Here is a 14097-nt window from a genome sequence, read left to right as displayed (position 1 = left end):
AAGCACACGCAGCTACGTACAGGCCTGACTCCTGCTGCTTTCAGACCAGCTCCTTCCGCCTCCTTATTCATGGACTCTCGATCTGAAGACCTCCCACTGGCAAGGCTGTCCAGGGAGTGGCAGGAGGTTGCATTGTATAAAGCTTCATACGGGCTCTCCTCTTCAGGGTTCACATCAAAATCTATGATCAGCTCTGTCACTGCTTTCTCCACATCACCTGGGAGAGGAAGAGAGGAAAAAAGAGCATCACTGGGGGCTTCTGGCCTCTGAAGGTCAGCCCTTGCAGGAAGAAGCGCCAGTGACTGCTGGGTTGCACAGAAGCCTACCCTGAGGTATCCGACCCACGGGATCAGTGGCTGGAACAAGTGCTGCTTGGGCAGTCTTCTCCGCAGCTTTGGCGCTTTTCCTCCCAATTGTGTAATCTGCAAGGAGGAAGGGCAACAAAATCAGTTTATGGCAATCTAGCTGCATGTCCACTCTGGCATACGGTACTTTCTCCCCTGTGGACGGACGGCCAACTGTCAGCTCATTAAGCCTCCAAAAAATAGCCAAAGTGCATTACTGAACCTCGCGGCTCAGATCCCAAAATAGCAGCAGATGACCCCTTTAATCACAAGGTTAAGAACAATTCTTTGAACTTTTACAGACTTACTAATCAGAAAGCTGCAAAGCTCCTGGAGGGACACGGCTTCGAGGAGCAGATTGCTCTGTTACAGGCACAAGCTACGTGGCTAAATGGGACTGCAGCCTGCGGCCGTAAGGCAGCAGAGCAGCCGGTTCCAGCTGTGGTCCCCTAACCACAGGCAAAGTCAGAAGCACTAAGCTGATGTGACTGAAGTCAGACAACATCTCACGCAGCTCACTTACAGGAACAATCAGCAGTTACCTGCAATAAGTTCAGGTTTAGAGCCTGTCTTTGTCTTCAGTTTCAGAACCGAGATAATACCTACCGGCCTCACAGGCAGAGCTTAATTGAAGTCTGCAGAGTGCTTTGAACCTGTAAAGCTCTCAAATGCTAACCGTGAGTAATATACAGCAGTGGCACATGCTTCTGATCTTTCTCTCCACAGCTGAGAGGAAATTGAGATAGTGTAATTACAAGGTAGGAATTTAGCTAAGATGCCACATTTCATTGCCTAATTTGGCCAGATACAATGGGCCAAGCTCATTTATTAAGAAGTAATCAAGGCCTTTTCTGTAAATCTCATCTGCAAAATCCGTGCCCAAGCTTCACAGTGAAGTGAGGAGTAGGAGCCAGGATCAGTGGGTGACTATTTGCCTACACAGGCACATAAAGGAGAGTTACACATAAAGGAGAGATAATCCAAGACCACATCTAAAGCTATTACTTTGCATTCTGCAAGCAGATTTAGACTATCCTTAATTTTAATTCACTTATTACAAAGTGAGTTAAACGAAGCTCAATTAAGCCCATTTAAGTTGTAAAAGTGATGCTGCACTCTTTCAGCAAAGGAGCTAATCCCCCTAAAACCCACCCCTGGAAGTCCTCCTGCAGCCCCCTGCTCTGGGGACCATTCACCTGAGCATTTGAGCATCATTTTTTCCAACACCCTCACGATTCTCACCACGGGACCCAGCCTGAAGCTCCGTTGCTTTCAGCCCTTTCCAGGACTAGAGAACCCGATTCTTTACCTGCACAGGCACAATTAGCCCCCCAAACGCTTCCCTCCTGCCCCCACGCAGAGGAACGCTGCTCACCTTCAATGAGAGCTGCTATGTGTTGACTTTTCTGAGAAGGAAGCTCCCTCACGATATCCAGAGCTGTCAGGCCTCTGTTATCCTTTATGTTCACATCGATACCTATGGCAGTAGGTAAAGAGCAGGCAGAAATCAAGAACATTTTCAAACCGTGCACAAATTCCTGTTTTAATCAAGTCACAGCTTACACATGTGATCATCACCGTGTGGAGCTAAAAACCGCTCTGTAGAGGCAGACCTAAAGGCAAACACCACGGGATGACCTCTCCCGTAACCCCCTCCGAGGAACACCACTTTGAGAGCAGGTTGGAGAGAAGTGCTGTCGCTAAAGAGGGGTTTCCTCAAGTGCTGGGTGAAGGAATCACCGCATGATTGCTTCAGAAGGGGATCATTCTCTCACCTGCAGCCAGCAATATTTGTACCACATCTGTCTTGCCAAACAAAGCAGCTTCGTGCAAAGCACTGCCTTTTTCAGTCTGCAAATTAAATGAAAAACAGCATGAAGCTAGGCAGTGGGTATGGTGATGGAGGAACGTTTCAGAAGGTTACAGAAGCAGTAAGTATACAGCACCAAATACAAAGGGAGGGCGCTGGTTATCTACGACTGACGACCAACTATCGATACCATTACAGCGCCAAGAATTTGGAATGGAAAATGGGAACTGCCTCCTCCCAGAGTCAGACACCAAGAAAGGGCTTTCCACAGCTAAGGTCTCGTGCTGACCAGGAAAGACAAGACCACCGTGCAGAATCTGGTGCTGTGGAACAGCGTGTTTACAAGTGCCTTGATGGGAAGAGAAACAGTTTGCCTCCATCGCTACCAAGAGCTCACGGTTTCACGAGGCAGAACAGCGTAGGCAAAAGCTTTTTTCTCCCTCCCTATGCATCCGTGGCTCTTTGTCCGAGCAAGCATTAAGCATGCACTGCACCAGAATCCCTCAGTTTCTCAGATGGACCAGAAGCTCAACAATCAGCCCAGAGGAACCCAAAGCCATCGTTCATCTTCCAGAAGTGATCCCCTGCGGGAGGACAGGCAGGTGGAGCTCTCCCTGCTGCAACTCCACGAGTTCTCCATCCCCCAGTGACCAGAGCAGCCCCTCACACGCAGCCCCGCCAAATACCTGATAGTTGCTATCCATGCCAGCATCCAGGAGGACGTGGACCACCGCTTTGTGACCGTTCCTGGCTGCCAAGTGCAGCGGAGTGTGTTTCTTAGTGTTGCAGCTTAAAAGATTGGGGTGAGCGTTCAAGAGCATCTTCACGACTTCCAGCCTCCCGTAGAGCGCGGCCAGGTCCAGGGGCGTCTCGAACTTGTTGTTGCGCATGGTGGGGTCGGTCAGCTCCTCCAGCAGCACCTTCACCACCTCCGTGTGGCCGTACTGCGCAGCGCAGTGCAGCGCCGTCTCGTTGTCGTTGTTCTGGGGGGGGGGAGAAATGCCAGCGTGTCAGAACGGGGAGAGCAGAGCTGCTCCGTGCCTCCCTCAAACCATTGAAGTTTAAATGCAAGAAATAAGACAAAAAAGCAGCCGGGAAGCAGAGAGCCCGGTTTGATACAGCTGGTTTCCACCATGTCACTAGCCACTGACCAGACACAAACATCCCCTGGTGAGCAAATCAACCGACCCACCCAGTGAAAGCCTGGAGAAGCTTCAAAAAGCATCCAGGGCAATGAGCTTTACCCAGATATGAGAAATCTGCTCTATAGGTACTGTAAATGGAGCAGCCTGTTTTCAAAGCATTGAGCTCAAAAGCAAGAGACCACGCTGAAGTTTAAGGGGTTATGGAGCTGTATCTGGGTTCCCATTAACTCTTCTAGCGCTTGGGGAAAGCCGACTTGTTGTTAGCTGGCAGCGTCCCGTACTTGAGGGTGCCACAAAAACAAGACAGGATTCATGCTGCAGTTTGTGCGCCGCGTATCACAATGTGCCATAGCTTGATCGTCATCATTTCGGATTTAAACTTCAATTGTTTCCGTCCTACTCATCCTGATGACAGCAGGCATTCCACCTCCAATTCTGAGGTTTGCAAGCAAGCTGGTCGTGTTAGAGAAAGGGTGCTGAAAGCATGCAGTCGGTGCATTAGGTAACAACAGCGCAATCAGATCACTCCAGCAGCAAGCCCTTGTAGGCAAGGGCTCGGGTCAACTGGAGGGAAGGAGGGAACGTCCAAGCACAGCATGAAAGCCTCCCCAGAGAGAGCCAGATCCAGTTAACACGTGCAGCATTTGGCAGGTTAAAATCAGCAACGCAAAGGATTCAAAGACGAGCAGCCTAACGTTTCATTTCCAGTCCTTCCTTCAAATTTAAGCTCATAGCAAATTTCTAGGTTTACTACTGTGTCCTACACAGAGGGAATTTCAGACTTTGGCTGGAAACACTTAGCTGATTTGACCTTCCCCAAAAGTCAACAGCTCCAGCTAGAAGAACTGCAGTTCAATTTGTCATTTTAAGAACAGTTCACATTAAAAAAAAACAAGAAGCTGTCTTGTCAGAGTTAGGAGGACTACGTGAGTCTGAATTTGACCGAAATATCTTCACTGATGCTTTGAGAGCAAACGCACTTTTTTAATACCAGCTTGTAAGAGCAGCCAATATTTTGCACCAGTTCACAAACGTGCTACAGAGCTTGCTCTGCTGTTCTTTAATCCTATTAACGCGTTAAGTCATTCGAGGGATTACAGGAGTCACGCATGCAAACTCCTCCTTGTTTTTTATCCGCTATTTGACCGCATCGCTTCTCAACCACATGAAAAGCAGAAAGGGAGCGAGACATACTGGGGAGGCTGAGACTTGCATGAAAGCAAAAGCCAAGGAGGCAGCGAGCGGCACCAGCCACGTGCAGAAGGCGGTGCGGGGTATTTCAGAAGGAAAGCGCGGCGTCGCCGTTAGCGCAGGAGGGCAGAGTCAGCCAACAGGCTCTGCTCGTGGAGCGGCAGAGGCAGCCATGGTGGAGGAACGCACATACAAGTGGACAGAAGTTACTGGAGGATAAAGAAGTCTGCACATAAAATACACATAGGGAGTGAGAAGGGGAGAGAACAGAGAACTACAGAGCTCACACCTATCACCCTAAGCTGCTGGTCTCGAGGCATTTAAAAGGTTGGCAAGCTGCATTAATCGTATTTGACAGGGGAGGGAACCCATGCATCCGTGAGCCCAGACCACAGCCAGACCAAGGCCATCGGTGGGCCCCATAACGCGAGGGAGGCTCATCGCCCATTTCTGCAGGAAGAGCAGATAACCCCAGCCCTTCTGGAGCAGCGGGTGCCTGCGTGGAGGGAACACACTGCTCAGGGAACGCACCCCAGAGCCCGGCTCTACCAGCGCCATCCATCCCTCATCCTTCCCTGCCACCCAGGGAAAGCAGCCCTCGAGGTTGCTTTGAAGCACACAGCGACCCCAAACACCTGCCTGATGGCTCAGGAATAGGAATACAACTTCCTCTGATACTACAGCTGTTGAAGACTTTCCCCACACGTACTGCAATTTCATCTTGCTTTGTTTAAGCTACCTGTGGCTCTGGCACTCTGGATGAAACCCCCAGACCCTCCTCCTGTAACGAAGCCCACCAGGCAGTAACCTACTTGGAACCATCACAGCAAGTCTTTCCCCATCACGGGCTGGGTACCGGGAACTCCTGCTATTGCCCAGGTCCGGATTGCCTCTATTCTGGGAGTGTTTTGAGCAGCCCAAAATACCAAAACCATTCCAGGCAAGGCAGCCTGCCTGCCTTCCCCGTATCACCTCTCCAGGCACAAACCAGAGCGGAGCCTGAACAACGAGCACAACGCTCCGACGTACGTCTTTATCTGAGATGGAAAAAGAAAATTCCTTCCCAGCAGCCAGAAGGCACACGGGTTCAGATTTCAAAACTTGTTAGAAAAACAGAGCACTCAATAGGACCCAGGGGCTGCATTCTTGCAGGAATCCCAGCACCCGCCTCATTCACAGCTGGGAGCGAGAAGCTGGGCCTCATCCGATGCCCGCCTACAGACCACGAAGCGGGAACAGAAGCAGAAATGCCTCCGCTTTCAGATGGCTCCCACCACATTTTGCAAGCCCTGGTAACTAGATCCCACATACCACAGCCCTTACGCTCATCGCATGCTGCAGCGGAGCATCCACAGCTCGTGAAAGCAGATCTGCCCATGCTCCCGTTGCTAACTCACTGTAGGAGGGCTTTGATCAAAGAAAGGCAGATGTATTTTAAAATACATGGGAAACTCTTCTAATTTTCTAACCTGCACTGGTTTGAACGCTCCCATAAGCTGCCAAGGGAGACTATGGCGCTGCCTCTCTGAGGCTTTTAAGAAAAAGTTGAACTAACACCAGCCAGGAACGTTTTAGGCAGCCTTGATCCTGCCTTGGGGTGTGGAAGAGGTTGTCTGACCCCCTCAGTCCCACCTAACCCACTTCTGAGGCTTCCTCGTAGGTGTTGTGTCAGTGCACACATTTGCCTCCTCCATTCCTGCAGGCGCCCCGCAACGCGCTGCAGAACGAGCCCCGTGTGTCCAACAAGCTCCCGGGAGCTCTGCGGGTGGGTGCGCTGCCCGGTTTCATTTGCAGGCTCCAGGTGCTTCCACTCTTCTCAGCAGACCAGTTAGATTTATGGCACTTTAAACCCAATCTGCATGAATCATTTGCTTCCAATTAAAAACAACAAAGGTAGTCGGTGCGGCGCAGTTTATTTCTCCTTGAGCTTTATGACAGCTTTTGCCTCTGCTCAGCTGCTTGGTTCCTTCGCACAAGTTAAATAGCCTGATCCGAGGCAGCAGGAGTCAATGGAGCAAAGTTGCAGCTCCATCCCTTCACTTCGCTTCCATCATTTGCTTTTCAGCAGTCCTTCAGGCTCATAACAGGCATAAGAGAGGCCATTTAAATAAAAGATGTTGAAAAGGAAGGGGCACAAAAAGAAGCCTTTACTTTCCTGTGGTTTGTAGGAGAACAAGATGCTTCTGGCTCTCTTTTAGCTCTTCCTGACCAGGATATCAACTTAATCTATATCCAGACATATATAAATGCTTTTTCCCCCTCTTCCCAAAAATGTTTGGGAAGATGAAACACCTTGATTCTATCATTTCTAAGTGAAATCCCCCCCTACAGGGGAGCTGAGAAGCCGGGAGCACCAGCTAAGCCAGGACTCTCATGCTCTGAGCTTGGACATTTTTTGGTTCTCCCACCTGCAGCCATGCTATGGAGAAAACATCCAGGGTTGCACGGGTACGGCTCCATGTGCTCTTCAGATGTGGTCAGAAGCCAGCGGTGAGCTGGGCAGAGTTACGATGGACCTACCAGTTAGTGTATTAGCCATCTCTCCTTAAAACCTAGGCTCTGTTTTCAAAAAACACCAGCCTTGCTCTGGATAGTACTACAGCCATCCTGAACACTGCCCTGCAAGTTCAAAACGCACTTGTCAAAAAAAAAAAGCATACTTCGTAAACATCAGTCCACCAAAAGCTAGCTCAATCTGGTCTTTCCATTCCTTCCTCTAATGCTAGCAGACAAGATTTTACTCCCTTATTGACAATCGAGAGCTCCCCTTCAGCAACGAACCACTCAGCTACGTTTCCACAAAATTCCCAGCTGGATTCCTGTCAAAATCACAGGTAAGGATGAGCTTCATGTAGATGTGTTTGCACTTGAAGAGGTATGCACCCAAGTATTTCCTGAAATAGAAGTCTGCAAAAACAACTCCCAGCAGTTAGCAACCTCAGGAATTCTGAGTGCGTTTTGAAGGTACTGCAGATCAAGCAGAGTGAAAGTTTCAACTAAACTTTGAGACCCCAATCTGTCACGGATGGCTGAGGCTAAAATAATTGGCTGGAAGCAACCGTGGCACGGTGGCTGAGAGCAGAAGCATCCCATGATAAATCAGCAGATGATTATGCTATCACTGACCTGCCGCTTCACCATAAATAAAAATGAAAAGTGGTGAGTGTCCGAGAAAACACCACCACCACCACACTGGTAGACAGAACAAATGACCCCAGGAACTTTCTTATCTGCTTCCTCAATTGCTCAGCCTCAGTGCATCACAAGTGCTGATGTCATGCCTTTTTGTAGCTCAGGAACAACTAAAAAGCAAGAGAGGAGCAAAAGAGGCAAGAAAACAGGAACAGAAGACTAGGGCTGAAGGGTCAGACGATACAGCAGACTTCACACCAAAAGAGACTTGATGCAATAAGCAGGACATGAAGGACTTGGGAAGGGAGATATAAGTGTTACTGCCTTCCCTTCTCCCCGCCACCACTGAAAGAATTAACCGTCCACTCAAACAACAAATACAGCATTATGCATTTTGTAGGAGAAAAGGCACGAAGATTCACTCCAAACAGCCCACAGAGAAAACGCATCCATGTTTAAGCAGGAAAAAAAAAAAATCCTTCTCTTTGCATTTATCAGCAACATTAGCACATGAAACAATACCTAAAGCATTTTAATTGAAGTAACATTACCTTTTGGAAGTCATCCAGCCAAATCAAGCAAACTGACCATCACCGTGAGTCCTACAAGGCTAAGCAATGAAGGAGCCCCCAGGAAAGTAAGGAAAAGCTTCCCTTAAATTATGTTTCTATAACTGCTTTGAAGAGAAAAACCCAGAGTAAATAAATGTTTGCATTGTACTTTTCCCCAAGCAGCTGCAAACTGAACAGGTATTATTGCAACTGGATGACATTGCACCTGGAAGCACGCGAGTGCAGCTTGGAGTAATGATGCAGTGAAATGCTGTCAGCAAAGTACACACCTTGGCATTGATATATGGGTCAAAGGGGCCGTACTTTTTGAGTTCTTTGATCTCAAGAGCATTCTACAAAAAGGAAGAGGAAAAAGAACAAAAATGTGATAATGAAATGGGTGAGATATAGCAACAAAGCAATGGGTGACTCCCAAGGGGTGCAAGTGACAGAACACAGCATCTTGTTCCAGTCAAAGCTATTAACAGCAGAAGCCATTCCAGCAGCTGATTCCTGCAACCTGAACCACCGTGCATTTCATTCACAAGACTCCAGACTCGAGCAGCACAGGCTACTCGACTGACTTTTATCATTTAAAAGGGTTCCTACTAAATAAACATTAATGAAACATTACCTGGAAGGATTACACTAAGCTTTTAATCTTTTGCAAAGGTTTCCCATACACCTGTCCTGCTCTGACAGCAGAGCAGTTTGCGCTCACGGCCCTCCGTCAATTCTTACCAGATTGATTGTCAACAGTTTAATTGCCAACAGTTTACTGCACTTCTCCAATCCATTTAAACAGACTGAATGCCTGCAGCTGTGCCCAAATACATTACTAAGCACAGCTCCAAGCCGGAAAGCTATCAATAGAGACAGTAAAACACACGCTATTAGTAATTCCTGCTCAATTGAGGAGTGGTAGTGATTAGCATTACCACTGTATTTTTCAATTCATGATGCTTCAGAAGCAACCGTTTAGCCTCGGAACAGCCTGGTGCCTCAAGTTAGCTGCTTTACTCTGCGGACAGAACACAGGCGTGAAAACTCTGGTCCCCACAAAGTATGGCTGGAAGCAGAATTGGGACTCCTAAACCCGACTCCGTGACGGGGGAGTTTGCTCCTCGGCTTCTGAAAAAGTATACACAGCAGATCAAGATTAAACAGCAGAAACTCGCAGCTCCCAGATGTTCACTTCAACTTTGACAGATTCTGCGAACCTCGAGCCATGAGTATCTGACCTACTTGTGAATTAACTCCTGAGTGGATACACATTTTTAGCCTTGTGGTACTAAGGCAGAAGCTTATTTGGGTTTACTCGCCTCTACCTGGAGGAAAACCAGAGTGGTTAGGAGCTGATTCATGGGGCAGGAGATATCTCTCCCTGAGGGTGGGGACAACCCAGGGCCACTGTAGCTTTAATCATTTGATTTGAACCTGTTACTGATATCTGCCCTAGACACAGGGAAGAGCCATAAACTGAACTCTGCTCAGCTGGCCTCAGTCAGTCAACCAATTCACTTATCCCAAGTCTTAAGTGAAAGAATTATTTGGGACTTCCCACAGCAGCAGGTCAGAAGTTCCCTGGAACCGTGAGATACCTGCTGACTGCCACAGGGAAGTTACCAGTTGTTTTTCTTGCCTGATTGAGAAAAAATAATTAAGCTAGGGATTTATGTGGGGTGAGGTAGAGCTAAAATCACCTTATGACTTACAAATTAGTTAACTGGAGCAAGTGCTACAGGCAAGCCAGGAGAGTAGCTAAGAGAGCGTGGCCAAACAAAGACTAAACAAAGCTGCTTTGATTAGTTCCCAAAAGAAGGGAGCCAATGTATCCTCTGACAGCACTAGAAATCTTCTCAGTTATCCAGCAACTGAAAGGAAAAACTGTGTTAGTTTTAGAAGCCCAGTATGAAAGCAGGAGAACGCTTCCTAGGTGCTGAGGGGTTACCTTAGCATACCTTTACAGCTCTCGGTATAGATAAGCACGTACACCTCACTAGGATTCGACCACTAACTCAGACCTGGAGGTATTGCTTTAGGCAGCGCCCTCCTTATCCCAAGAGCAATTAACTTTGTAACGACTGCTTCTAGTTCGGGAGGGTCGGGAGTCAGCTGAAGTAGCTTCTTTCCATTCGAGGGAAACAGTTCAACAGAGCATTCATTAGAGAAAAACACACAGACCTGCTCATTCACTTTAGTGTGCGACGGTCCCTGGTGGATGAGGAGCTTCACTATGTCTGCGTCTCCTTTCCAAGCTGCCAGGTGAAGAGGGTAGCAGCCTTTACAGTCCGCTACGTTGGTCAGCGCATCGTTCCTCAGCAGAACTTCCACCACGTCCCTGCAAGAAAAGGAGACGAGTCCGTAAGACACATGGTCCCTGTCTCACAGCTTACATTCCCCAGTACGACTACCGTACAAAATATTCCTCTGAACAGCTGTATTTCAGATCCTCTGGAAATGTGATCTTAAAGCATTCCCATTAAACGCTGCCCAAGGAAAGAAATTAAGGACTACTGAGGCCAGGGAAGATCTCTGCTACCTCCATCCTAACGGAGCTGAACAGGCACTGAAGTCATCCACAAGCCACTCTGGTGAAAAGTAAATTGCACCAGCACAATGAAGATGAAAAAAGATTTTAACTCTATTCAATTTCTCAGCACCTCAGGTAGCAGTGAACAAAACAAGATTTACCACACTGAAGACCAGTCATTTAAAAATGTAATAACACACAGAAGCAAATTTTAGGTGGTGCAGGCACAGCAACACACTGGACACCAGACAGACTGCAGAGGACTGTTACTGGAGAAGCCACCTTTAATATCTTGTTATCACTTGTGCAAATCGTTTATAAATAAAAGGGTGGTTGAAAACCTCAGCGTTCTGCCAAATTTTTAGAAATACGTATATTCACGCCGTGCAGCAGCGAAAGCCTCTATAGCTTTGCTGCACTGATGTTCACTTCTCGTCCTGAAGATGGTGTAGTGTTGCACCATTGCCGTGTTTTCAGTGGAAACAGCATTAGATCAGCCAGTGAATTACACAAACCGTAGCTCCTACAGCGCCTAGAGACCCCTGTGACCGAAGGCATTAGAAGATGACTCACTTATGACCATTCAAAGCAGCATGGTGCAGGGGAGTGTATCCAGTACTGTCAACGCAGTTCACATTTGGCCCTCTCCAGATGCTGCAAGACAGAAAACGTACAGGGAACACTTAGGCATACACCGAACAGACGGACAGCTGGCAACTTTCAGCAGGCTCCTCGCGCCAAGCTGGTTATCTGGAGGCAAACTGGTGGCTGCTGGACAGCTGTGGTTATGAGCAGTAACACGGAGAACAGACCGCACAGCGCTGCACCCAGCAGAGGGGTTAGTGTCACAGAGCACACAGCACGATCACTACTCGATGCTTCATCAGACCGAGTCTTTAAAACCAGAGCTCCCATGTTCTGCTGCTTCCAGGCATCTTTCAGCCACACATGCTTACCAAAAAGCATCTCCAGGGGAAGATGGGTCTGTTAAAGTTGATCACGGGAGAAGTAAACCATCAGCCCACCCCAACACACACCCCTCCCAAGGGTCGTGATGGATTGGGGAAAGCCTTTTTCCCCCATGCCCAGTCCCCAGGGGTGCGAGCCGACGACTGCGGGATGCAGAGCCTGCTCCTGGTCACCAGTGTGGATCCTCACTGAGTTCGTACTGCCCCAAAGTCATTTCCATCTGACAACTGTTAGCAGTCTATGCAAAAAAGTAGGTGGTCTCCGAGCTTCTGCAAACACTTCCCTCCCTTGCTCAGAAGCCAAACACCAAGGATTTCAGGATTAATCCCCCCTCTAATCCCTCCACGGTGTCCTATTTAAAACAGTGCAGGAACACGCGTGCAAGAAGCTGGCTCTGCTCCCGACCTTGCTGCCGAAGGAGTTGGGTTCTGCGGCTACCAGGTCAGGCACCCCTCACCGGTGCGACCGTCCTCTTCCAGAAAGGGCACGCAAACCCAAGCCATCACGTCGTTCGAAGCCAACAAACCTGTCCCCAGCATCCTCCTCCCCATCACAACCCATCGTTCCCTGCATGCTGGACTGCTTCAAACTTAATACTTCCAGGAGTTATAGAGGATCTATTATAAGCCTGGACAACCCTTCCTTCCCTAGAGGAGGGCACTTGGCTCCTTTATTTTGTTTCGAAACTCGGGGTAGAAGTTAACAGCACCCACTAAACCCCAATTTAATTGGTTTTAAATAAAGTTAACTGTTGCTCCCCCCCCCATGAAGCCCGCCTTCCCTGATCACTTCATTTCCTCCCCAGACGTAATCACCACGACTCGCTGTACGACAGAGGCAGCCTGAGCAGTTACTGGGTTTTCTAAAACAACAGTCATTACCCGAGGGCTCCCAGCCAGAAAAGCTCTACGCCACAGTGTATAAAAGCAGCAGGAAAGGCACCAAACCATCGGAGATCCTGCACAGACTAAGCGGAAATTCAGAAGTAAACCAAGCAGCACGCTGACTCTCCAACGCATTTCAGGTGGGATTCACGAGCACCCCGAGAAATGGGAAGTAAATGGAAAGTCTCTCCCCGCCGCGCGACGCCTGATGCAGCAGACCTTATAAAAGGCTCCGGAGTCCTGAGACAGCCCCGAGCTCCACTGGAGGAGCCACAGCTAAGGGGAAACTATCTGGGGGAGCAGGGAAGTAAGCCACCAAATCCAATTTGCAAAGGATCAGGAGGTTTAGCCAGGGGCATTCCCACCCCGCTCACCGCTCTGGGCTTCAGAAGCCAACAGCAGGTCCCCGCAGGCGCAGTGCATTCCAAGTGCCACGAGCATCGTCTGCGGGACGATGGCTCGAGCTATGTCCTGGAGATGTGAGACACCAGAAACTGTAGGATGGAGTCCAGGAAATGCCTTACCCCATCCAGCTGCAACAGCCCTAAGCACGGCAGGGACCTGAGTCATTCGCAGCCCCTGGTTTCCTCTTGGCAGCGGGCTCGTGCTGTGCGGTGGCCCAAACAAGTCATTGCTGGATTTAAAGTGGCAATTAATGGTTAAAGCTAGTGCCAGAAGCCTCGCGTATAGTCTGGAGCAGTTATAAATACTGCACACAGCCCCGCACACGCTGCTAACCTGACCAAGGGCAGAGGGTTTGCCCATTTTACACGCTGAACGGAGCTGGATTCTGATCCTGAGCTCCAAAACCTACAGAGCACACATACGAAGAGCCAGCACCATTTGGACTTCATGCTGATAGGAATATTTATGAAGTGAGGAAAACCAAGACTAGCAGCGTAACCAGCATCAACCAAGTCGCTTGCTCAAAGGGACCCCTCCAGTGGGCGGCAAGAACGGGAAGAGGAGCCCACGGAAGCCATCCCCCCCCACAGCACAGCCTCCCTGCGAGGAAAAACACTTCCCTAAAACCTCCTTAGACACTTTCTGGTTAATGTTTTAGAGCACTCCAAAAACTCAAAACTCCCTCCAGCAACTCAAAGGAAGAGAAAAGTTGGAGTCCAAGATGGAGCAGGTTCAACGCTGAGCTCGGGGTACCGGAGAAACCTACTGCTGGGATGCAAAGATATTTTTAAAAGAGCTGCTGCATCCTTCCCTTCCAGCCCACCCTTACCCGGTGCTGGAAATACAGAAAGCTTCTATCAAAGAAAGGTCAAATCAGCCAGAAGTGCAGTTGGAAAGGATCTAAGAAGAGAACTATTTATATGCAGATGTCAGGACGGCAGTGGGAGCCTATCCATCTCCTCCCTCCTCTTCCTCTCCAGCTCCGCCAGGAACACCACCAAGTTCTCCTGACCCACAGCAACCAAAGCTCCCAGCCCCTTTTTATTTACGCAACGCGTAGCATTAGAGCGACAGGCTGAGATAAGATCCTGAGTTTCTTATTTGGGATCTAAACACAGGAAAAGAAGCCTACT

At 48.9% G+C, this 14097-nt stretch overlaps 1 protein-coding gene across 12 annotated transcripts in view; it reads right to left on the bottom strand.

Moving 5' to 3' along the window:
* The window catches only part of ANKS1A (ankyrin repeat and sterile alpha motif domain containing 1A), a 100390-nt gene that overhangs the window by 65425 nt on the left and 20868 nt on the right, over nucleotides 1-14097 (bottom strand). For 8 of the 12 annotated variants that reach the window (XM_035347277.1, XM_035347278.1, XM_035347279.1 and 5 more), the window contains exons 2-9: nucleotides 11280-11360; nucleotides 10358-10514; nucleotides 8464-8526; nucleotides 2841-3137; nucleotides 2120-2195; nucleotides 1720-1821; nucleotides 327-422; nucleotides 21-217 (exon numbers count right to left, since the gene is read on the bottom strand). In XM_035347277.1, the coding sequence (XP_035203168.1) occupies nucleotides 21-217; nucleotides 327-422; nucleotides 1720-1821; nucleotides 2120-2195; nucleotides 2841-3137; nucleotides 8464-8526; nucleotides 10358-10514; nucleotides 11280-11360 (1069 nt within the window). Of the gene's footprint in view, nucleotides 1-20; nucleotides 218-326; nucleotides 423-1719; nucleotides 1822-2119; nucleotides 2196-2840; nucleotides 3138-8173; nucleotides 8275-8463; nucleotides 8527-10357; nucleotides 10515-11279; nucleotides 11361-14097 lie in introns of those variants that run through there. The other 4 variants (XM_035347281.1, XM_035347285.1, XM_035347292.1 and 1 more) reach the window with 2 other exon arrangements.

Source organism: Oxyura jamaicensis, chromosome 26, assembly GCF_011077185.1.
Source record: "Oxyura jamaicensis isolate SHBP4307 breed ruddy duck chromosome 26, BPBGC_Ojam_1.0, whole genome shotgun sequence".
Lineage (NCBI taxonomy): Eukaryota > Metazoa > Chordata > Aves > Anseriformes > Anatidae > Oxyura > Oxyura jamaicensis.
This window is presented reverse-complemented; position numbering and strand designations above follow the sequence as displayed.